Source organism: Rhinoderma darwinii, chromosome 10 (genome assembly GCF_050947455.1).
Source record: "Rhinoderma darwinii isolate aRhiDar2 chromosome 10, aRhiDar2.hap1, whole genome shotgun sequence".
NCBI classification, from domain to species: domain Eukaryota; kingdom Metazoa; phylum Chordata; class Amphibia; order Anura; family Rhinodermatidae; genus Rhinoderma; species Rhinoderma darwinii.
The window spans coordinates 91,372,115-91,398,124 of NC_134696.1; the positions used below are offsets into that span (position 1 = coordinate 91,372,115).

General features: G+C 40.7%; 1 protein-coding gene across 1 annotated transcript in view; it reads left to right on the plus strand.

Moving 5' to 3' along the window:
- BCAM (basal cell adhesion molecule (Lutheran blood group)) overlaps window positions 1-26,010 on the plus strand; it is a 55,317-nt gene that overhangs the window by 18,099 nt on the left and 11,208 nt on the right. The window contains exons 2-14 of the mRNA XM_075840255.1: window positions 10,203-10,327; window positions 13,688-13,904; window positions 15,290-15,360; window positions 15,497-15,593; window positions 16,316-16,498; window positions 16,578-16,702; window positions 17,204-17,363; window positions 18,493-18,608; window positions 18,704-18,845; window positions 20,365-20,489; window positions 21,890-22,025; window positions 22,978-23,013; window positions 23,212-23,347. Of these exons, the coding sequence (XP_075696370.1) occupies window positions 10,203-10,327; window positions 13,688-13,904; window positions 15,290-15,360; window positions 15,497-15,593; window positions 16,316-16,498; window positions 16,578-16,702; window positions 17,204-17,363; window positions 18,493-18,608; window positions 18,704-18,845; window positions 20,365-20,489; window positions 21,890-22,025; window positions 22,978-23,013; window positions 23,212-23,347 (1,669 nt within the window). The remainder of the gene's footprint in view (window positions 1-10,202; window positions 10,328-13,687; window positions 13,905-15,289; window positions 15,361-15,496; window positions 15,594-16,315; window positions 16,499-16,577; window positions 16,703-17,203; window positions 17,364-18,492; window positions 18,609-18,703; window positions 18,846-20,364; window positions 20,490-21,889; window positions 22,026-22,977; window positions 23,014-23,211; window positions 23,348-26,010) is intronic.

The window sequence follows — 26,010 nt, forward strand, 5'->3', positions numbered from 1 at the left end:
GTGTGACACCTTTGTGTGTCAGTAGGGGGAAGGGGGAAACTTAATATTTGCTCCAAGTGAAGAAATGCTGCTACAATTTGGGAATAGATAAAATAAGGCAGCACATGTATATACCGACATAGAGAGGACGGATCTGGCTCATTTTCCGTTTCCCACAGCGCCAGAAATAGTCAAATATTTAAAGTTAGAAATAGCCGCATCGGGTGAGACCGTGAAACTTTTTCGTGGGATATGTCTGTGTCTTGTCATTCACTACATACAGCAGGGACTGTGTCTGCCGATCATTTCCATTCTGCAGAGTGGACTGTGTTAGGCTGGGTTCACACGACCTATTTTCAGGCGTAAACGAGGCGTATTATGCCTCGATTTACACCTGAAAATAGGGCTCCAATAATCGGCAAACATCTGCCCATTCATTTGAATGGGTTTGCCGACGTACTGTGCAGACGACCTGTCATTTACGCGTCGTCGTTTGACAGCTGTCAAGCGACGCATAAAATGACTGCCTCGTCAAAGAAGTGCAGGACACTTATATACATTATATGCGGGACACTTCTATACATTATATGCAGGACACTTATATACATTATATGCAGGGACACTTATATACATTATATGCGGGACACTTATATACATTATATGCGGGACACTTATATACATTATATGCGGGACACTTCTATACATTATATGCAGGACACTTATATACATTATATGCGGGACACTTCTATACATTATATGCAGGGACACTTATATACATTATATGCGGGACACTTATATACATTATATGCGGGACACTTCTATACATTATATGCAGGACACTTATATACATTATATGCGGGACACTTCTATACATTATATGCGGGACACTTCTATACATTATATGCAGGACACTTATATACATTATATGCAGGACACTTATATACATTATATGCGGGACACTTCTATACATTATATGCGGGACACTTCTATACATTATATGCAGGACACTTATATACATTATATGCAGGACACTTATATACATTATATGCAGGACACTTATATACATTATATGCAGGACACTTATATACATTATATGCGGGACACTTATATACATTATATGCGGGACACTTATATACATTATATGCGGGACACTTCTATACATTATATGCAGGACACTTATATACATTATATGCGGGACACTTATATACATTATATGCAGGACACTTATATACATTATATGCGGGACACTTATATACATTATATGCGGGACACTTATATACATTATATGCGGGACACTTCTATACATTATATGCAGGACACTTATATACATTATATGCGGGACACTTCTATACATTATATGCAGGACACTTATATACATTATATGCAGGGACACTTATATACATTATATGCGGGACACTTATATACATTATATGCGGGACACTTATATACATTATATGCGGGACACTTCTATACATTATATGCAGGACACTTATATACATTATATGCGGGACACTTCTATACATTATATGCAGGGACACTTATATACATTATATGCGGGACACTTATATACATTATATGCGGGACACTTCTATACATTATATGCAGGACACATATACATTATATGCGGGACACTTCTATACATTATATGCGGGACACTTCTATACATTATATGCAGGACACTTATATACATTATATGCAGGACACTTATATACATTATATGCGGGACACTTATATACATTATATGCGGGACACTTCTATACATTATATGCAGGACACTTATATACATTATATGCAGGACACTTATATACATTATATGCAGGACACTTATATACATTATATGCAGGACACTTATATACATTATATGCGGGACACTTATATACATTATATGCGGGACACTTATATACATTATATGCGGGACACTTCTATACATTATATGCGGGACACTTATATACATTATATGCGGGACACTTATATACATTATATGCAGGACACTTATATACATTATATGCGGGACACTTATATACATTATATGCGGGACACTTATATACATTATATGCGGGACACTTCTATACATTATATGCAGGACACTTATATACATTATATGCGGGACACTTCTATACATTATATGCAGGACACTTATATACATTATATGCAGGGACACTTATATACATTATATGCGGGACACTTATATACATTATATGCGGGACACTTATATACATTATATGCGGGACACTTCTATACATTATATGCAGGACACTTATATACATTATATGCGGGACACTTATATACATTATATGCGGGACACTTATATACATTATATGCGGGGCACTTATATACATTATATGCGGGACACTTATATACATTATATGCGGGACACTTATATACATTATATGCGGGACACTTATATACATTATATGCGGGACACTTCTATACATTATATGCGGGACACTTATATACATTATATGCAGGACACTTATATACATTACATGCGGGACACTTATATACATTATATGCGGGACACTTATATACATTATATGCGGGACACTTATATACATTATATGCAGGACACTTATATACATTATATGCGGGACACTTATATACATTATATGCGGGACACTTCTATACATTATATGCAGGGACACTTATATACATTATATGCGGGACACTTATATACATTATATGCGGGACACTTCTATACATTATATGCAGGACACATATACATTATATGCGGGACACTTCTATACATTATATGCGGGACACTTCTATACATTATATGCAGGACACTTATATACATTATATGCAGGACACTTATATACATTATATGCGGGACACTTATATACATTATATGCGGGACACTTCTATACATTATATGCGGGACACTTATATACATTATATGCAGGACACTTATATACATTATATGCAGGACACTTATATACATTATATGCAGGACACTTATATACATTATATGCGGGACACTTATATACATTATATGCGGGACACTTCTATACATTATATGCAGGACACTTATATACATTATATGCGGGACACTTATATACATTATATGCGGGACACTTCTATACATTATATGCGGGACACTTATATACATTATATGCGGGACACTTATATACATTATATGCGGGACACTTATATACATTATATGCGGGACACTTATATACATTATATGCGGGACACTTATATACATTATATGCAGGACACTTATATACATTATATGCGGGACACTTCTATACATTATATGCGGGACACTTATATACATTATATGCGGGACACTTATATACATTATATGCAGGACACTTATATACATTATATGCGGGGCACTTCTATACATTATATGCAGGACACTTATATACATTATATGCGGGACACTTCTATACATTATATGCGGGACACTTATATACATTATATGCGGGACACTTCTATACATTATATGCAGGACACTTATATACATTATATGCGGGACACTTATATACATTATATGCGGGACACTTATATACATTATATGCGGGACACTTATATACATTATATGCGGGACACGTATATACATTATATGCGGGACACGTATATACATTATATGCGGGACACTTATATACATTATATGCGGGACACGTATATACATTATATGCGGGACACGTATATACATTATATGCGGGACACGTATATACATTATATGCGGGACACGTATATACATTATATGCGGGACACTTCTATACATTATATGCGGGACACTTATATACATTATATGCGGGACACTTATATACATTATATGCGGGACACTTATATACATTATATGCGGGACACTTATATACATTATATGCGGGACACTTCTATACATTATATGCAGGACACTTATATACATTATATGCGGGACACTTATATACATTATATGCAGGACACTTATATACATTATATGCAGGACACTTATATACATTATATGCGGGACACTTCTATACATTATATGCGGGACACTTCTATACATTATATGCGGGACACTTCTATACATTATATGCGGGACACTTATATACATTATATGCGGGACACTTATATACATTATATGCGGGACACTTATATACATTATATGCGGGACACTTCTATACATTATATGCGGGACACTTCTATACATTATATGCGGGACACTTCTATACATTATATGCGGGACACTTATATACATTACATGCGGGACACTTATATACATTATATGCGGGACACTTATATACATTACATGCGGGACACTTCTATACATTATATGCGGGACACTTCTATACATTATATGCGGGACACTTCTATACATTATATGCGGGACACTTATATACATTATATGCAGGACACTTATATACATTATATGCAGGACACTTATATACATTATATGCGGGACACTTCTATACATTATATGCGGGACACTTCTATACATTATATGCGGGACACTTCTATACATTATATGCGGGACACTTCTATACATTATATGCGGGACACTTATATACATTATATGCGGGACACTTATATACATTATATGCAGGACACTTATATACATTATATGCGGGACACTTATATACATTATATGCGGGACACTTATATACATTATATGCGGGACACTTCAATACATTATATGCGGGACACTTCTTTGGACGTAATTTGAGCCGTTTGTCATTGAATTCAATGAAGAACAGTTCAAGATTACCGGCGTCAATGACGCCTCGCAAAATGCGAGCAATTACGTCTGAAACGACGGAGCTGTTTTCTCCTGAAAACAGTCTGTCTTTTCAGATGTAAAAGCCTCTCATCGTGTGCACATACCCTTAGGGTATGTGCACACGACAGCGTCCGTAACGGCCGAAATTACGGGGCTTTTTTCGGGAGAAAACAGCCCCGTCATTTCAGCCGTAACGGCATGTGCAGGTGCTTGAACGCCGCGCCGATTACGGACGCAATTGGCGCTGCTTTTCATTGGAGTCAATGAATAACGGCTCCAATTACGCCCCAAGAAGTGACAGGACACTTCTTTGACGCGGGCGTCTATTTACGCGCCGTCTTTTGACAGCGGCGCGTAAATATACGCCTCGTGTGAACAGACAAACGTCAGCCCATTGCTTTCAATGGGTAGATGTTTGTCAACGCATTCAAGCCGTAATTTCGGACGTAAATAGTGTGTGTGAACCCAGCCTTATAATATAACATTAAAAGGGACTGTCCTGGCACATTTTTGGGCGCTGCAGTATTTCTAATATGGAACATTGTAAGAAAAGTCCCAAGTCCATTCAGTTCAGCCCATCACCCTGCAGGTGTTGATCCAGAGGAAAAGGGAAACAATCAGTATGACAGTTGTGGCCAACCTAGAACATAAAGTCGCAGATGTGGCCCTTGACTATTGACTATCTGTGGGCCACACATTTTATTTAATGCCTTGCATCCTCCATATCTGCAATCACTCTGATATCGTATTTTTTAATGGGGCTAAAGATGTCCACACCCCAAAAACACGTCCGCAATGGATCATTAATAGATTGTGGTCTGAGACCCTGGGGTGTAAATATGACAGAATAGATGGTACACAAATAGAATAGGGGAGCTGTGGAGGGGGGGGGGGGGTACAGCAAGAGATAACAGGGAACAATAGTCGGCCCTTATCTATTCCCTCTCCTGACATGTCTGATTTAGTAAATGCTTGTATTCTATTTTCCATGCCATTCCTCTTTTATTCCTCCTAGAAATAAAGAACTGGGTGTGACCATTCTCCTTGTCAAATGGGCGTGTCCCTACACAGACTCACTCTGTCAGCACTGATTGGTCATTGTCAGTCTGTGTAGGGACACACCCCCAACTGGTAACACCCAGTTGTCAATTTATTCATAAATTTTGAGGAGGAATAACAGAGGAACCGCACAACACAGAGTTTTAAGACCTGATTCTACATGGGGAAATACAATTATTTACTAAAACCTGCACTGTACTTATTGTACAAGGAAATATGTAACTTTTTAAAAGATCTCTGCTTGCTGTCAGTGACTGGAGGCAGGTGAAATTTCCATTTTTGTCTCCAGTTACCCTATATATACTAGTATATTTATGTATTTTCCTTTCTATGAGGATGATTTGGTGCATTGTATGTGATACATTCCCTTCTCTCGAGTTCTCACATTGCTCAGTCCTGCAGCAGGTTCCAGTTGGATAACATGACCTTTACAGTGTAATATTCATCATTCCAAAACTCCAGGGAGGCGGTAACAGGAGCTTCTGTGCGAGGAAATGCCCGTCCCGATCATATGGACTTCATTCTCAAGACTTCAGGGACTGCCTTTAGAAGTTGCGGGACCTGGGAAAGTTCTTAATTTTTAATAGGATGCACAGACATCACATGTTTCATATCTATGTCCCTGGGACAGTGTAACAGCCATATACTGTAAATGTAGCAGAGCTGAGTATGTCATTTGGCACAACTCATTCTGACATCTGTTGTTTCACATAGGACTACAGGAAAACCTTCTGTCTGACCTTAACCCATTGTATTATCGCATTGCCAATAAAATATAACACAGCCCGAGAAATTAAATGAGAAAATGATCTCTGCTCCACCTGTATTTTCCCACATATTTAGAAGATTTGTTACAGTGTGACGTATCATTTATTTACATGTTTTATATATATTCTCTTTGACTGTTTATTAAATAGTATTTCCTCTTAAAATAAATATCAACTATAATTGAACTCCACTATTTTCTATATATTTAGCTACATCTGTTTCTGGGAAAGCTGGGTGGCGATCCATATGGCTGACATTGACCTCTCCACTTACTTTCTCTGCTGTTGTAGCTCAGCAAAGCTAGATACATTTGCCATTCAGGAGTCTAGAAAAGCAGAGTCACATCCCCCGTTTAAGGTTGGGTTCACACGTGGCGGAATTTCACTTGAATTCCGCTGCGGACACTCCGCAGCGTTAATCCGCAGCGGAGCCGTTTCTCCATTGACTTCCACTTTAATTTATCAGTGTTCGTTTAGACGATGCGTAAAATTCCGCTGCGGAGCAAAGGCTGCGGAGCGGAATTTGGTGTCCGCAGCATGCTCCGTCTGTTGCGGAGCAGTGGCGGACTGGTTGCGGACTCATGGCGGAATTTCTCCATTGACTTCAATGGAGATTCTAAATTCCGCAATGAAGTCCGCAGCTGTCATGCACATGTTATGTGTGCTGCGGATGCGTCTTGCTTTTTTGACATGACATTTCTTCATTCTGGCTGGACCTATGTATTTCTAGGTCTACAGCCAGACTGAGGAAGTCAATGGGGCTCCCGTAATGACGGGAGCGTTGCTAGGAGACGTCTGTAAATAGTAACTGTCCAGGGTGCTGAAAGAGTTAAGCGATCGGCAGTAACTGTTTCTGCCCCCTGGACAGTGACTACCGATCCCAATATACAGCAACCTGTCAAAAAAATAGAAATTCATACTTACCGAGAACTCCCTGCTTCTGTCTCCAGTCCGGCTTCTCAGGATGACGTTTCAGTCTAAGTGACGGCTGCAGCCAATCACAGGCCAATCACAGGCTGCAGCCAATCACAGGCCAATCACAGGCTGCAGCGGTCACATGGACTGCCGCGTCATCCAGGGAGGTCGGGCTGGATGCCGAAAGAGGGACGCGTCACCAAGACAACGGCCGGTAAGTATGAAATTTGTTTACCTTCACTAGGGAAAGTGCTGGCCCTTCTCTCTATCCTGCACTGATAATAGAGAGAAGGGAAGCACTTTTACCGCAGTCCGCAGCAGCTAGTCCGCATCAATTTACTGCACATTTTGGGCAGATCCGCAGCCGTAATCCGCAACCCGGATTAGGTGCGGCATTGATGTGGACAGTTGCGGAGGAAATCCGCCACGTGGGGGCATGCCCTAAGTGTGTAATTGCCAGTATATTCATTTACACCCAGCTTTCCCAGGCACAGATTTATTTAAAGGGGCAGTCTCCTCTGGACATTCCCTTCCTCGTCTCTAAATAAGGAGTCGAAAGGGGAAGTTGAGTGCAGCCTCACATTTCTTATGCAGCGCCCACTTCAGGAGAAATATGGTATTACATGGCGCTCATTCAATTGCCATCTATGGTTGTGCAAAGTCCTTCAGGGTGGGAACCATTCTTTGTTAGGGTATGTTCACACGCTTAACCAAAAACGGCTGAAAAGACTCTAATAGATCATATGGACAGGGGTTTTCCTAATGCTTGAATATCTTTTTTTTAACCAGGACCTGTCCCCTCTCCTGAACATTTCCCATGTTAAAGGGGCATGTCCCTACACAGTCTCACTTAAGGGGGTTTTACACTGGGAAATTATCAGGCAAACGATCGTTCATCTGCGGATCGGATCGTTTTAAACGTGTCAAATATGATTGTTGTCGGCAGCAAATCTCCCTGTGTAAACCGGGAGACGCGCTGCCGACCTGATAATAACGTATGGGGACGAGCGATCGGACCGCTCGTCCCCATATATAGCTCCTTGTGACAGAGGAAGACGAGCGCCGATCAACGAGCTTTCTCGTTGATCGGCGCTCGCTGCACGGGCCAAAATCGGTCGGTGTAATAGGACTTTAAGTCAGCAGTGATTGGACAGTGTCAGTTGTATAAGGACACAACCCCAACTGGTAACACCCAGTTGTCAATTTATTAAAAAGTTCTAGGAGGAATAACAGAGGAACGGCACAGAGTTTTAAGAAAAGATTCTCCATAATTGTTATTTCATGGGGAATACAAGTATTTACTAAAACAGGACATGTCAGGAGAGGCGACAGATCCTCTTCAAAGGGGTATTCCGCTTAAGACCATTTACCCTCTATCCGTAGAGTAAGGGGTAACTTGCTGATCGGTGGGTTGCCGAGTACAGCGTTCGGCTCTTTCCGGCGCTGCCATAGAGAATGAATGGAGCGGCACTCCCACTCGGTTTAAACGAGGGGTTCGGCATCCCCATACGGTGGGGGTCCCAGCTGTCGGACACCCACCGATCAGCAAGTTACTCCCTACCCTACGGATAACGGGGTAACTTGTAACCGGAATACCCCTTTAAGGAGAAATGTTCTCTATATTCAGAAAATCAGGACAGGAACTGAATATTGCGTTTTATGTATGTCAGTAATTAAAGACAAAGGACAATCCTGGGGTCAGGGCAGGGTTGGGCACAGCGTGTGCCATGCCATGCCAAATCCTGTACCATTGTATTAAGTCGGACAATGATATGACTAAAACTTCCGAAGCATGCGGAGGGTGGAATGGTGATACAAGCTTTCTTACAAATCAGCCGTCAGCCCATATACAGAAGACCGCCATGACGGAACGAAACACGTAACGTGACTTTAAACGTATCATGTGACTTGTGCCATGCGATGCCCAATGCAAGAGTCTTACAAGTCTCCATTTTGCTTCGTCTATTTTTATGCATTGCTTTTCAGTATCCAATTTTCGCTTATGTCTTGGAGATATGTTTGTCCCATTGGGTGATATCGGATGACTTGGAGGTCAGAGATTGAATAAATACTGTTAGGAGCCGGTCAAATCTTCAAGACTGGGAGATATGTATCTACTGACCTTAGTAAATTGGACTCGTATGCCGAATATGTAGCATGCTTTATGTAAATGATCTTGTACCCCGACCTTGCTTGATGGAGATCTATGCCCTCTCCTTAACAGCAGCATTATAGGGCAGCCATTTTTTTTTTTTAACGAGGACCATGAAATTCCACTAGTAACCTGTCCATAGAAATTCAAGGTTGAAAGATCAGTGGCCCAACACCCTCTCTGCCGTTCTTGTTATTTTAATAAAGCTAAGGAGATAAGCGGCAATTATGTAAATCGGGCGCCGCTTATCTTAAAATATATATATATATATATATATATATCTTCAATCCCAGATGTCCGGGGTCTGTCTGAAGGCCTCGATTGTCAGCCAATCTTATTTCCTAGGCCAGTTTTGTTTAATGGAACCTGATTATAAAATATTAGATCTTATTGAATGGTCAGAGAAAAGTATATAAACCTCCAGGGCGACATGAAAACGTAATATATGCACTTTATTCTGTCTATGTCAAAAACACGTGCCGGACTATTAGAATTTCTGGACTATCAAATGCTGGATTAAAGGAATGTTACTGTATGTGCCCCGCGGCTGGAGTCTACGCTGAGATTCTAGGTATGATATGGAACGCGAACCTCTTTACTGATGACCTGATTGCTTCTCTTGCAGGCTGTCTCTGCGCAGTGACCGTCACTGTCCCACCAAAAGTTGAGGCTGTATTTGGTCATGAGGTCGTCATCATGTGTAAGCCGAGTTTCAGCGGATCTCCGAAATACAGCGTGGAGTGGTCCTACGTAAGTAGAGAGAGACCTAGAAGGTCGAATGTCTGACCAAGTTGTGTCCATCTACGAAAATACAAAAAAAAAGTTGTTAAAATCTATTCAGAAGTTGTCTCATAGCTATATCTGTGTCTGGGAAAGCTGGGTGACAACCAATAAGACTTGTGTTTCATCGCCCTCAGCGATAGTCATTCAGCTTTCCCAGACTCCTGAATGTAAACCGAGAGAAGATTGGCCATTGAAGACTTTAGAAAAGCTAGTTGGCTACCTCTATAGCCGGCTGACAACCTACAGGTTGTCAGCCAATAGTCGTATACAGCTTGTTAGGGTAGAGTCGTTTTCTTTGTAGTTTATGTCACATTTTTGGCCAATCTGTAAAAAGTGCAAAACTGCGCCATTGTTGTAGAAAAAAAGGCTGTAATTTTGTCGTGATTATCAAAAAGCAACCCATGCGAATATAACCCCTTAGGCGCCATGCACATTTTTCATCCATAATTACGGACACATTCAATTCTATGGGCAACGGACACCTTTCTGAATTTTTACGGATGGGTGTCCGTGCCGTAGAAATGATAGAACATGTCCTTTTTTTGTCCGTAATTACGTCACGGACTCCCTATAGAAGTCTATTGGCGCTTACGTAATTACGGATGGCTACGTATGTGCATCAGGGGATTACCCTGGATTCCTTCCTATTTTTTAGTGGATCTGTAAATACGGATGCATTATTTATGCAATACGGACAGGTCTGGGGGCTCTTCTGATCTGGATCCCCCCTTTATTAGCCTCTTTCGCTGGGGAACCTGCGCCTAAGGCTGGATTCATATGTTGCAGCCAAAATGCATTTTTTTTGGCTGCTACAAATCTGTGACATTTCAATTTGCGGGAAAATGGCAAATTTTTTCCACGAATTGCATTTCGACACATTTTGACCACGACCTGTAAAACCTTTAATGAAACCATCAGACATCTCATTGGTTTCAATGGGAAAAAAAACAATCAATCAATCAATCAATTCATTAATTAAAAGACGGCATTGAGTGGTAGGTTCCCCTGCCAATAACAGCAATCATCAGGGGGGGGCGACTAATTGTACAAACCAGACTAGACCAGAGGAGGTGCCGTTTGTTTACAGGGGTATTTTTTTTTTTACCAATCATATCTGATCTGGGGGGAGGGTCCTAGCAGTGGGACCCCCACAATCTGCTAATCACCAGCAGACCTGATACATAGAATGGGATTGCCCCTTTAAGTATTGTAGTATCTCTTTGGGGGTTACTTGCAATAAGAATGGAAGGGCCGCAGGGCGCCTGCAGGGTGATAAGCCGTGTATTGTGTAGAAAGATTTAAAGAGCCGGTACTTAATTTTTTCTTTTGCTGGAACCACAAGTCTCAATATTCCATTGTTCTGGGATTCTTAAGGCCCTTTTACACTGGGCGATTATCGGGCAGACGAGCATTGATAGAACGCTCCTTGCAGATAATTGCCCTGTGTAAACAGGGGAACGATCAGCAGATAAACGAGCAAACGCTCCATCATCTTCTGATCGTATCGTGTTCAAAAAGCGAAATATTATCGTTGTTGGCAGCACATCTCCCGGTGTAAGCGTGGAGACGCGCTGCCGACATGATGATGTATGGGGACGAGCGATCAGAGTAACGACCGCTTGTCCTCATCCATAGCTCCGTGTGACAGAAGCAAACGAGCGCCGATCAACGATGTCTTGTTGATCGGCGTTCGCTGCATCGGCCGATTGACGTAAGGCCCTTTACTGTCAGCAGATCATTGTTATGGCAACTGGAAAAGGGAGGGTGTCAATATGATTAATGGGTTATCTGGACTTTTTACATTGCAATTTTATAAGATAATATCATACACAAATATCTGCTGGTTCTCAAAATGGGAGATAGGTGAGATAGTGACCACAGGTGCAGGTTTTTTTCTATTAATAGTCCAGTCAGCCCCAATTCATTCTAACATGGCTCATAACAGAAAACAAAAGTTTGCATTAGAGAGATCAGCGTTAGATGTAATATTCTTTTAACTGCAAAGTAAGATAAAAAGTTTTGTACATTTTTGGCATTCAGTTTCCTATACACATAGTATTTATGGGTAGGAATCGAATTTGAATCGAAATGTGGATTGGATTACCAAACAATAAAAAAAATCCAGACAAAAGACATAGATACATGTGATGAGATGACATTGGTAAAGTCTGTCATCTCAGACCACCACTGATTTCCAGAATAAAAGGGATCTATAGAGAGATCTAGCCCTTTTGCCACTGCCCAGAGATTTCTAATACTTAAAGAGAATGTGTCATCAAATGACCTATTGTTCAAATCAAGTTTTTATGTTGAAAGTATTGTTTAAGAATTTTTGGTGATTTTTTTTTTTTTTTTGGTCATTATCTATATTAACAAATTATCCTAAAATCTTGCAGTTTCACTCTGGCCACTGAGCCTCATAATAGACTGACCCTTCCTGTTCTGTAGAGATCACTTCTCAGCAGTCATTATCATCACAGGCAGTATTACAATGACAGGTATCACTTCTATATAGATAACACAGGATCCACCATTTATAATCCACCCTTCCTGTTCTGTAGAGATCACGTCTAAGCAAACACCTCGTTATTATCACAGGGAGGATTACACTGACAGGTAACACCTATATATAGATAATACAGGATCCACCATTAATAATCCTTCCTGTTCTGTAGACATCACTTCTCAGCTGTCATCTCATTATCATCACGGGCAGTATTACAATGACCGGTAACACCTATATATAGATAACACCGTATCCATCATTGACAATAGATGATGCACGCAGCTCCCCTCCTCCCCGTCCCTGCACAATGACCTTTGCATTTGTCACAGAGCATGCCCACTACACTCTCCTACAGAAGTCAATGGTTCCCCTCCTGTTCAGCGGTTCCTATGGTCCATGTGGCTTCTGTAACGCATATCTTTAAATGTTGTTAACAGCTCAGGCAAGATGGCTGTCCCAATTTTCATGTAGACAACATAGAATACAAAAATGTACAATCAAAAAATAAAAACAGATTCAAAAAATAATTATCTGGTTTTAATCAGGAAATAATATATACAGGTGATACATTCCCTTTAAAGTCACCGTTGTCAGATCCCCAGTAAGAGAAATATCTTAGCAGTGCCAAAGGGGTTTGATCCCTCTATAGATCCTTTTCATTCTGGAAATCAATGGTGGTCTGAGATCAAGGACTTCACCAATGTCCTCTCCTCACATGTATCTCTTACCGATCAGAAGATCATGGACCTGGTGATCGACGATCGCTGTTTGACTATTGCGTCATGTAAATGGTCCTTTATCCACATCTTTGCCCCATACAGACCGGCCAGGAGGGACAAAGGAATCGTATCGCAACCTTCAGTGATGGGAAGACATCAGTGGAGCCGGGCACGGACTTCACCAGCCGAGCGGCCATCAGGAGTGACAACAGTCTAGTCATAAATGATATCCGGGTAAAGGATGAAAGTGAATTTACTTGCAGAGTGACTGCAGGGAGTGAGGGGACGGGTGAGGGCAGCACTCAGCTGAAGGTTTATGGTGAGTACAAACATCTGGCACTTGTAAATAATTCATACGTATTGTTGGCTAGCACTAGCCGCCATTATCTCTCATATATTATAGCTGACCCCAGACATTAGATGTTTACTTATTGGGCACTGGACATTTGCCAGGATCCTCCGACAATCCCTCGAGCCCCCCGATATCTGCCATTGGAAAGAAACGAAGATCTGATTGGCCGGGCACTCTCCTGTATAATCTAAACACCTATGGGCGAAGTGGAAGGGGTTAATGTTAGTCATTGACTGACTGATATAATGCTCCGCTTTACTTTTTAGAAAGAGGTTCTGCAGCAGCTGGAGTTTGATTTATACAGTATTTGGTATCAGCTGCTGCAGAACGTCATTTTGAAGAGGATAAATCAGTCACTGATTGACATGAAGCTCTAGCTTCCTTGTTTTGTAGCAGCTAAGGCTTTATTAGAAAAACAAAAATCTGTATTCCTACTACGGCCATGACCCTATGGATACAGGACTCCTTGGTGACTTCTTATATTCTGAGAATTTACAGTTGGAGGGGTACGATATGCCAAGTATAATATCAAATAATACAATATAATATGACAAAAATACTGTATAATATAGTGCAATGTCATATAATCTAATGTATATTAAATAATGCTGTAAATTATAATAAAATGTAAAATATAATACAGTATTATATATTATATCAAATAATAGTGTATAATGTTACTTAAAATAATAGAGTATAACATAAATATAATACAGTATAATATGCTATATAAAATAATAGTGTATAATGCTATGTAATATAATATACAGTATAATAGATAATAGTGTACAGTAAACTATAATACAATGTAAGATAATATATAATACAGTATAATATATAAAATAATAGTGTATAATATTATATAATATAGTATAATATAACATATAATAATAGTGTAAAATATAATACAATGTAAGGTAATATATATAATACAGAATAATATGCTATGTAAAATAATAGTGTATAATGCAATGTAATATAATATAATAGTGTACAATATAATACAATGTAATGAAATATATAGTACAGTATAATATATAAAATAATAGTGTATAATGCTATGTAATATAATATACAGTATAATAGATAATAGTGTACAGTAAACTATAATACAGTGTAAGGTAATATATAATACAGAATAATATGCTATGTAAAATAATAGTGTATAATGCAATGTAATATAATATAATACAGTATAATATAATAGTGTACAATATAATACAATGTAATGAAATATATAATACAGTATAATATATAAAATAATAGTGTATAATGGTATGTAATATAATATAATGTAATATTGCAATATAATATACTGTATGTTTTTTACTTATTATTTTCTATTCTTTCAGTATCACCGACACCCCCAGAACTATCTGTGAGCACCCGAGTATTATCCATCACAGAAGCTATTGCAGCAGAGGTAATCTAATATATTATAACGCATTCTTATTCTGTCGATTCCATTGGACGCTCCTTCCCTGTACAATGTATCCAGTCGTTACTTTGTTGTACTTTTGGGCTGATGATCAGTTTTTTTCCTCTCTTTTATACCTAAGGTTGGAACTTGCAGCAGTAGAAACTCATACCCGGCACCAACCATCCAGTGGTACAAAAATCAAGTTCTTCTAAATGCAGGAGTTGAAAAAACATCCGGTAAAGTGGAATGAATTATATGAATAGAATAAGCAACATTAAAGGGGTTCCCCGACGAAAAGAGAAACTATTTATTAATATATTTTATCTTTCAAACCCACGCGGATCACCGGTTTTTAGTCCCCGTCGCGTGGACCCGGAAGTTTGCAGCTGCCGTTCTTGCTGTGATGCGTTGACGCAGGCTCCGGGATAAGGAGCTCCTGCTCCTCTGTCTGTCGATGACACGGATGAAGGGGCTCATTCAGAGACTGAGTAAGGGGCGGCTTAGCTGATGAATTGAGCCAGGCAGCCAGCCCCTTCATCCACGTCATCGAGACAGTGTGGTCAATACAAAGAACTAGAATTGTGTATGGATGAAAGACATTTCAGACATCAAGATAGGAAAGGGTTCTCTACAGTTAGAGTAATCAAACTATGGAATGCCCTACCCCAAAAGGTAGTAATGGCAGATACTATGTCGAGATGATTATTTACTGACAAATGGCATTGAAGGTTATAACTAATCCAGCAATGCATGATGGGTAATTTATTAAGAAAGGTTGAACTTGTGTCTTTTTTCAGCCTACGTAGCTGGACTACATTTACTTTCTCTGGTGTCATTTTTGTAAATAGACAGATTTATCTTTTAGGTGACAACCCCTAATAACGCCCCCGAATTGGTTGTCACCCAGGTTTGTAAAAAACAGGGCGACTTCTTATATAAAATATCCTTCCACCTACAGATTTATATGCTTTACCCCGCACAACCACTGAGGCATCTGGTTTGTACACGGTCTCCAGTATTCTCTACCTGAAGCCCACCAAAGCAGACGTTGATGCAATATTTTCCTGCAAGGCTGTTTTTCCCCTACCAGGGGGCGCCACCAGTAACATGGAGTCAAAGGAATTCAAACTGTCTCTCCACTGTAAGTAAGACTAATGGTACCTGTCACCAACCACATCTTGGTAAACATTTTAATACCCTTTTTTACATTTTATTTCTAGATTACACTGAAAATGTGAAGTTAACCGTGTCACCTGATCAGCCCCTTAAGGAAGGAGATAAAGTGACTCTACGTTGTGAAGGAGATGGAAACCCGGCCCCTACTTACTTGTTCCATAAGCTGAAGGTATTTTGACTTGACGAATTGTAATTTTGGGTAAAGGGGCTGTATGAGATTGGAAAGATATGGCTGCTTCCCTCCAGGAATACTGCCACTATTTTTCATGGGCAGTGTTTGGTATTGCAGCTCAGCCCCATTGCAGTGAATGAGACTGAGCTGCAATACCAGACACAGCCCATGGACAAGAGTGGTGCTGTTTCTAGAAGAAAGCAGCCATGTTTTTCTAATCTTACGCTACCCCTTTAACATCTTCCAGGTTGTTTTTTATATTCTACTTGCATATTGTTTTATATTCTACTTGCATATTGTTTTATATTCTACTTGCATATCATTTTATATTCTACTTGCATATTGTTCTAATGCATATACATTAAATGGAATAAAACTGGGGATAATGGAACAAGAGAAGCACCCGTGTATTCTGGTTACAAATAAGCTAAGCAGTAGTACTCAATGTCAAGCAGCAGCTGCTAAAGCATCTATTGTTCATCATTGTCCATATTTCAGACTGGCGGTGAGGAGGATGAGTTGAATTCTGGTTCAGATGGAGTTTACATTTTCCAAAACATCTCCAGAGAGGATAGTGGGACTTACTTCTGTGAAGCTCTGGATTTTGACAGCCCTGGTGAAATTGTGCTTAAAAAGCAGATAGAAATCGAAATTCATTGTAAGTGTGCTCTATGTCGATTATCTTTCTTGCACTGTCCACCATGTAGTTCTACCTTTACTCGTATCCAAATTTAAAGGGGCAATCTCACCTTCTTTTCTGCCACTATTAAAGGGGTTGTCCAGGATTAGAAAAACATGGCTGCTTTCCTTATGAAACTTCACCACACACAACCTGTGGATAAGTGTGGCGCTGTTTTTGGGGGAAAAAAAAGCAGCCATGTTTTTTTTGTTTTGTGTTTAACAAATTGAAGGAGATCTCACACTCAGAAACCTTCTTTATTAAATAGCAGTACCCTTTGATTATACGGTACCAACATACTTCATTTAGGTAAGGAAATAACCATACAATTGCCAAATATTAAGAAAATAATGTACGTTTGCTAACAGAAAGGCAAAGGGACTCTGGAGCTTACAATCTAAAATAACACAGCGCTTGGCTTTAGTCAAAGGGAAACAAAACTTTTGAAAAACTTTTGACATGTCATTTCGAAATTTTGATTGTTGGAGGTCCGAGCACTGAGACTCCCACCGATCGCTGAAACGAAGCGGCAGAAGCGCTGTGCCGCTTTGTATCTGATCAGCTTTCCTCAGAAAGCGGATCAAGCGGTGTTTGGGCTCATAGACTTTCTCCCGCTTCGGTGGAGGTCTCAGTGTTCAGACCCCCACTGATCAAAACTTCTAACATGTCACTTTGACGTGTCAAAAGTTTTTGAAAAATTTAGTTACTGTATGAGATTAGAAAAAACAAAGCTGCTTACTTCCAGAAACAGCGCCCATGGAGGCTGTCTGGTATTGCAGTATATATTTTAATGTGGCTGAGCTGCAATACTGAGCACAACCAATGAACAAGAGGGGCGCTGTTTCTGGAAGAAAGTAACCAAGTTTGTCTAATCTCCTACAATCCCTTTGATCGTGGGGGGGGGCAGGCCACTCCCCTTTTAGCTCAATGTGCCCAAATAGGGCATAAAGTTGTGGTCTGCATCAGATTACCCCTTTAAATGAGTTTCTCATTAGCCCAGTTGGGACATATAAATTCCAGTCTCCAGAGGCTCCGTTCATTTTAGGATTTTTTGCAGAATAACTTTTTCTCTTCCTTATCACGACCGTCTCCCATTATTCTCCCACAGACCTTAATCCTCTAACTCTCATCCCATCTGAAAAAGTCCAGCCCTTTGTTGGGGAGGATCTTCCGCTCTCTTGCTTGGGTGATGGCTCGGAAATCGCCAACTTGATCTGGAAGAAGGTAAAACTGCCCCTGCTCCCGCCTAGCGCTGTCATATCTATCACCTTGTAGTAATTTAGGAGCTTGTATTAATTTCGCACAATCTTCTGTTACAGGGGGGTGTTCTTCTCTCTAGCAGCAACAGGCATCGCTTGCGTAATTTAACATATGCTGATTCTGGGGTTTATACTTGTGAAGCTACAGTGCCCACGGTGCCAGGATTGCACAAGGAAGAGAGTTTCACAATCGTTGTGCAGGGTAAGAGCAAACTTGTAGGCCAGTATGTGGCAACCCAAATGGACTCCAGATCCACTGTACTTGAAGGGGTTGATTGAGCTTAGAAATAAGGGTTTGCCCTATTTCCCCAGGAACAGTGCCATCTTCGAAGATTGGCCGTATCTGGTATTACAGTTCAGCCCCATTCTTTTCAATGAGGTTGAACTGCAATACCAGATACAGCCAATGGAGAAAAATGGCACTGTTTTTGATGAAAAAAAACAGGCCCTTTTTTTAAATCTCATACAACCCCATTAATGTGCAGTGACTCCTAATTTATAGCATTGAAGAGACAATAAAGTCTTAAAGAGAATCTGTCACCTCTCCTGACATGTCTGTTTTAGTAAATAATTTTATTGCCCATGAAATACATTTTCATGAGCTTCTTTTCTTACAACTCTACATTGTGCCGATCCTGTGTTATTCCTCCTACAAATGTATGAATAAATTAACAACTGGGTGTTACCAGTTGGGGGTGTGTCTCTACACAGACTGACACTGTCCTATCACTGCTGACTATGTGAGACTGTGTAGGGACACGCCCCTTTGACAAGGGGAATGGTAACACCCAGTTGTCAATTTATTCATTCATTTCTAGGAGGAATAAGAGAGTAACGGTACAATGCTGAGATGAATAAAATATGTTCCAGAATATTTATTTTATGGGAATTACAAGTATTTACTAAAATAAACAATTCTGGAGGGGTGACAGGTCTTCTTTAAATCTACAATTTTTTGTTCTTTGTTATCAGACACTGCAGCTGTGGACAGGCAAACTGTAGAGTTCTTTAATTGGCCCTGGAAAACCCAATGCCCATAGTGCACCTTAGAGTTAGGCCGAATTCAGACGAACGTGGGGAAACTCGGAAGTGAAAAACTGCAGTTTTTCTCGTCCGAGTTGCCCCGTGCGGGTCCCGTTTTCAAGGATCCCCATAGACTTGAGTCTGTCGAGGGAACTGTGAAAACGGACCAAAATAGGACATGTCCTATTTTTCAACGGACCCTTCACATGGTCCATTGAAACAACAATGGCATTGAAATACATGCGTCCATGTATGGCCAAATTCAGGTGACCGTGGTATACGTTCATGTGTCGGCCGTTAAAACAACATCCGTCACACGGACCCATGTATTTCAATGGGGGCGTTCACACGGCCGTTGTTTCAACGTACCGTGTGAAGGGTCTGTTGAAAAATAGAACATGTCCTATTTTCTTCCGTTTTCACGTATCCCTCGATACACTCAAGTCTATGGGGATCCGTGAAAACGGGACCCGCACGGGGCAACTCGGACGTGAAAAAACGGCCGTTTTTCACATCTGAGTTTCCCCACGTTCATCTGAATTCGGCTTTAGTTTGTCTCTAAAGTGGAACACCATTTTGTTTAGTATAGGGCTGCACAGATAAAACAAGCATTCATTACCAACATGGAAAGGGCATTGTGCGTAGGTGGCCGATTATTCCATTGTTGCCAATCATAAGAACTGTTCTTTTATTTTTAGGACCCCCAAATCTTGGACCTGAGAGTGAATCGGTTGAATTACCTGAGGGGCACATGGCAACCTTATCTTGTTCAGCGACAGGATACCCAGAACCGGAGATAAGCTGGCATCCACCAGAGCTGAAGGTTAGCATCTACCTCTATCATGCCATGGCACATTTAGATTATACTATAAAGGCACCATGGGTAGGGTAGTCCCTTCTTCAGTTTCCGGCGTCAGCCCTGTCTATTCTTTATAATGTTATTATTACTGTCATACATCATGCCGATCCCTTCGTTGTGTAATTTGCTTGTTGTTCATGTTGCTTTAAGGCCGGGTTCCCATGTAGCGTAAACGCTGGGAATTCTATGCGGAAATTCCGCATCATTAGAGTAGCAGCAAAGGGGATGAGATTTAGTAAATCTCATGCCCACGCTGTGGAAAAAAAACGCAGCGGAAACGTTAATAAATTGACCCGCGGTGCAGAATTTAATTCCGCAACATGTCAATTTATGCTGTGTTTTTGTTGATTTTCTGTTGCGAGTTTTCGCCATTGAATTCAATGGGGATGCAAAACCCGCAACGGAAAGCCAAGTGTTGCCACTTTTGCGGAGTAATCGCAGCAATTACGCCGCAAAAAACGCAACTCCGGAAAAAGAAAACCATTTACCCAGGACGCCCTCCTTCTTCCTGCAGTCCGACCTCCTGGGATGATGTTTCATCCCATGTGGCCACTGCAGCCAATCACAGGCTGCAGCGTCACATGGCCTGCAACGTCATCGTAGGAGGCGGGGGGGGGACGTTAAAGGAGGAGAGGGGGTCTGTATGAGCGCTTTTTTTACGCAGCAGAAATTCCGTCTAAAATAACGCACCACAATATGGTGCGATTTTTCGGACAGAATGTGCTGCGGGTTCCAGGTCGGTTACGCTTGCCAGGTTTTACACAGCTTATCCGACCCGTGGGAACCCGGCCTAAAGGGAAATCAAAAGGAAAAATTAAACAAAAAATAATTACCAAGTAAATTTCCCAGGGAACATCTATTTTGTCTTCCCCTCCTTCTCCCCCTCCAGTCCTTGTGCATGTGGAACAGGAAGTTTGAAAAACGGGGCGGGGCTTAGACTCTTCCGCTTCTCCGGCTGCAATGGAGACCTAGCAAACTTAACGTCACCTACTTAGATAATTCACATCCTCTAATCTGGCCATTCGACCATCATTTTGATCAAGTCAATACAATGGGCACAGTGTTGAATCCTTGTATATCCACTGCACCCTTGTACTTTTTGGAAAAACTCACTTGAGTCAACACCATGGAAGATTCTTTGTTTCGAGAGCACAATTCACTCTACACCTCTGGCTCTATCAATGAATAGGACGTATGTGATCAATGATGACTCTCTAGTTTTGAGTCCCATGGTCCTTTTTAACGTGTCCAGCGGGTTTTGCGGTCTTCACTTGACTAATTCCACCCTAACAATGGTCATTGTTGTCAGATTCCTCACTCATTCCACGGCTTGTATACATTGATTGTTATATTTCTCTTTTCAGCCTAACCAGACCGTTTCTGGCTTGAGCGTAAAAAGCGAGGTCGTGGTGAAGGTCACTTCCAAGCTTATTAATGAAATTTCATGCACTGCAAAAAATCAACATGGATCCAAAGAAAAAAAATTCAAGTTCAGCAACTGTAAGTCTGTTTTAGGGAATCATGGGCTTATATCTTGGGGAATGAAAAAATATATGTTTATAGTAGTTGTAGTTAAGTACAGAGCTCCAAATCCCCTACTTATTTTTAAATCATAAAATTCGACCTGCCGGTAGCCACCACTAGGGGGAGCCTAGGAGCTTATTGCATACTGTTTTATTATTACCTTGAATGTGTAAACAGTATGCAGTAAGCTCCTGAGCTTGCATAGCAGATCATTGTTTGTACTGCCTCTATTTCTGCAATAGGTTGGTTGTGTTAATTCCCTCCCTAAACAATATATATAAGATGATGGGGGTGGTAACATCATGCCAAGGACCTGAATATATAATATAGAGTTTGTTTTTACATTAAGATTTTAAATAAAATGTTACGTGTAGCATATAGATCTCTCTCTTGATATAGCTAAAGGGGTATTCCGGTTACTACAAGTTATGCCCTATTCACTGGATAGGTCATAACTAATCGGCTCGTTGTGTGTCTGACCACTGGGACCCCAAATGATCACCAAATCGCGAGGACCACCACTTTATTCAACTCTTCCTAGATTTGGGCTTGCAGGTGGACGGAACAGGGGGCTCGGGACCCCTATTCTAGCGATCGGTGGGGTCTCAGCAGTCAGACCCCCACTGATCTATTCGTTATCACCTATCTAGAGGATAGGTGATAACTTGTAGCATCAGGAAAACACCCAATTCCGAGGTCGCTGTCACTTTAATTAAAGGGAAACTCCACCTTTGTCTTTCTATGCTGCTTTAACCACGTAGAACCTAAAAAGCATGTTTCATAAAGGGATTCTTCGTGCCTACAAGTCCTATATCTATTTGATAGGGATATTCTTACTGGTCAATAACCCAATGTTATATGTACGTATTCATTTAGAATCATAATGTGGATCACAATATACATGCTATGTTTCTTTTTGTTTTTACAGCAAACATGGTGGTCACAAGCACAGCGCCTGCCCAAGGTATATCTACATATATATATATCACAGTATCTTAGTTATGTATAGGCGATGCATATATTGCACTTTAGATAATGGTATCCATGTAATGCCATTAAAGAGTTAAAATCGCCCCATGCTTCATACCCCCTCCCTATTTTATTTTAATTTTGCAGTACTATACCGCTCATGTGACTGATTTATTAATGTCGTCTCTTACAGAGCAAAGCGGTGGCAGCAGCACAGCCATCATCGCCGTGGTTGTCTGTGTACTTCTCCTTCTACTGGTGGTCGCTCTTTTCTACTTCTTACAGAAAAAAGGAAAGTTGGCGTGTGGTCGATCAGAAAAACAGCCCCTGTAAGTGAATTGGATGAAGCGTGCTTGTAAATTGGGGTGGACTGGAATTAAAATGTTAAATCGACAACTATATCTTAAAGAAAGTGAATGCCCAATGTGCTGTTATTGCATGCTATTTATACATGTATGCAGTTTGCTCCCCCTAGTGGTAGTGGCAGGCAGACAGAAATGTATAATTTGACTCTTTGTCTAAGCAGGGGATTTGGCAATGACAGTGATGTAGAAGAGAGGGCCATATAAAAAAAAAAAAACTAACGTGGGCCCACTTGTGTTCATTTACACTTCCACCCCCACACCGCCATCCAGGGCATCAAGACCTGGTGTTTGTTTAGCACCTTACCACCCCTCATTCTACCTGATCCTCTGTTTTTTTGCCCTTTTATGCTAACCCTACTGTGCCCGTGGAGAGGGGTTGTGTTATTTACTGTCACATCACCCATTGGAAACCAGGAGGTGATCAACCTGAACTGGGGCCCCCTTCATTCATAGGCCCTATAGCAGCTGCCTATGTGGTGTGGCCATACTCCAATAATTGTCACAATTGTGTACACGTAATGTGTTATCTTTTGGGGCAGAGTTCTCCTTTAATTAAACGTTGTTTCTTGGGAGTGCTGGAGTTTGGAGATTTTGATGTTTTACGAGCAGATCGCTTACAATGCCTTGCATAGCGTAAATGCCGGACTTGCTATTTGGCAGCTCTCACCATTTTATTTTTCTGCCAGTCAACAGCTGTGCTTGGTGACTCGCTGCCAATATATTCGCCAGAATTAAATTGTGCGCATCTGTTTTCTTCCATCATGTACTGCCAATGATATAATCATGTCTGTGACGTCATTTCCCTGTCCATTCACTTGAAGCGTGCACTGCTACGTTTCCCGTACTCTTCCATCCGACATAATGGGCATGCAGATTTTGAATGGCTATGCCAAACATCGTGCAGCGAGACATTGAGAATCTGATTGTGTTTTTATGTATATAGTATTTATGGGATAACTCCATCCAAAGCTTAGAAACAACAGTTTTCACACGGGCGTTTTGATTTAGTTGTCCCATTGAGGGACCAAAGTGGTAACTGGTCAAAGTAATGTCTTTAAAAGGCTCACAGAATCTATTGACCCTGCAGATCCATTCAATAATTACCTGTATTCCCCATAAAATAACAATTCTGGAACAACTTTTCTTAGAACTCTGCACTATACCATTCCTCTGTTATTCCTCCTATAAATTTATGAATATATTGACAACTGGGTGTAACTAGTTGGGGGCGTGTCAATACACAAACTGACAATGTCCAATCAGTGCTGACAGAGTGAGACAGTGTAGGGACACGTCTCCCTGACACCCAGATGTCAATTTATTCATACATTTTTAGGAGGAATATCAGAGGAACAGCACAATGCAGAGTTCTAAGAAAAGATGATCCAGAATCGTTATTTTATGGGGAATACAGTTTACTTTAATAGACCTGTCAGGGGAGGTCACAGGTTGTCTTTAAAAGTGGTGGTCTCAGGAAGACAACCCCTATTAAAATAGAAGTCAGCCGCTAACCGGCAGCAAGCCATGGCCCCTGTGGATCAAATATAGTATTACATGCCCGCTATTAAAATGAGTGGCTGACCATTTAATTCACGGGCTGGAGGGTGACCCCATCTTTGATGTCCATATGCCCTATTAGGGGTTTGCTCCTCCTTATGACCCTCCACGATCGAGAGTTCAGATGGGGGATTCTTTTTTTAGCTAACCATAGCCATCTTTGGGGAGGGGGGGGGGGGCTAATAAAGTCTTGGAGAGGTTGTCTCTTTCCCGCTGAGCAAGTTGGAGAATCAAAGATGGTTATTTTTGTGATGTTTTCGGCAACTATTATATTTATATCTGCGGCCAGCTCCGGTATTTCTGAAATGCATCCTAAGTTTTACAGAAATTAATGCATGTTTCCCAGAAGAAAGACTTTGTGTTTCAAATGAACTTTAGCATATTTATCCTTATGAACCACAGAACACTTAAGATGTGGCATCACCCCGCCTAAAGCTATAATTCCCAGCCCATCTGTTTAAAAAAAGCCACAATTCCAATGGTTTATGAGCTTTTTTGAGATTAACGGAGAATAATTGACTGCTATGAAATGTAAATCCCATATTAGGCTCCGGGACATTGACGTTTGTGTTAGCTACTTACCGACCTTTTTTGTGAAAATTGAGATACCCTTTTTTATGGAAGATATGAAATATTGTTGCCTTAAATTGCACTAAAAATGAAAGTGGCCGCCCATGGGAAGATTTTTTTGGCCAGTTTGACATTCTGGCTACTAAATGGAAAGTCTCATTATAAAAAGAGATTTAAACATGTTGTAGCTCTCCGAGAGATTGAAACAACCTTTTCCACTTCTCCTAAGGGCTCATTCACACATGAATCTCGTCCGTGTGATGGCCGCTAAAACAACGGCCATCACACGGACTCATGTATTTCAATGGGGACGTTCACATGACCTTTGTTTCAACGGAGCCTATAAACGGTCCGTTGAAAAATAGGACATGTCCTATTTTGCTGCATGTCACGCATTTCTCCATGGACTGTAGTCTGAGGGGGATCTGTGACCACGCATCGCGCACGGGTCCACCTCGGACGTGAAAAATAGCAGCCTATGAATAAGGGACTGCCCACAA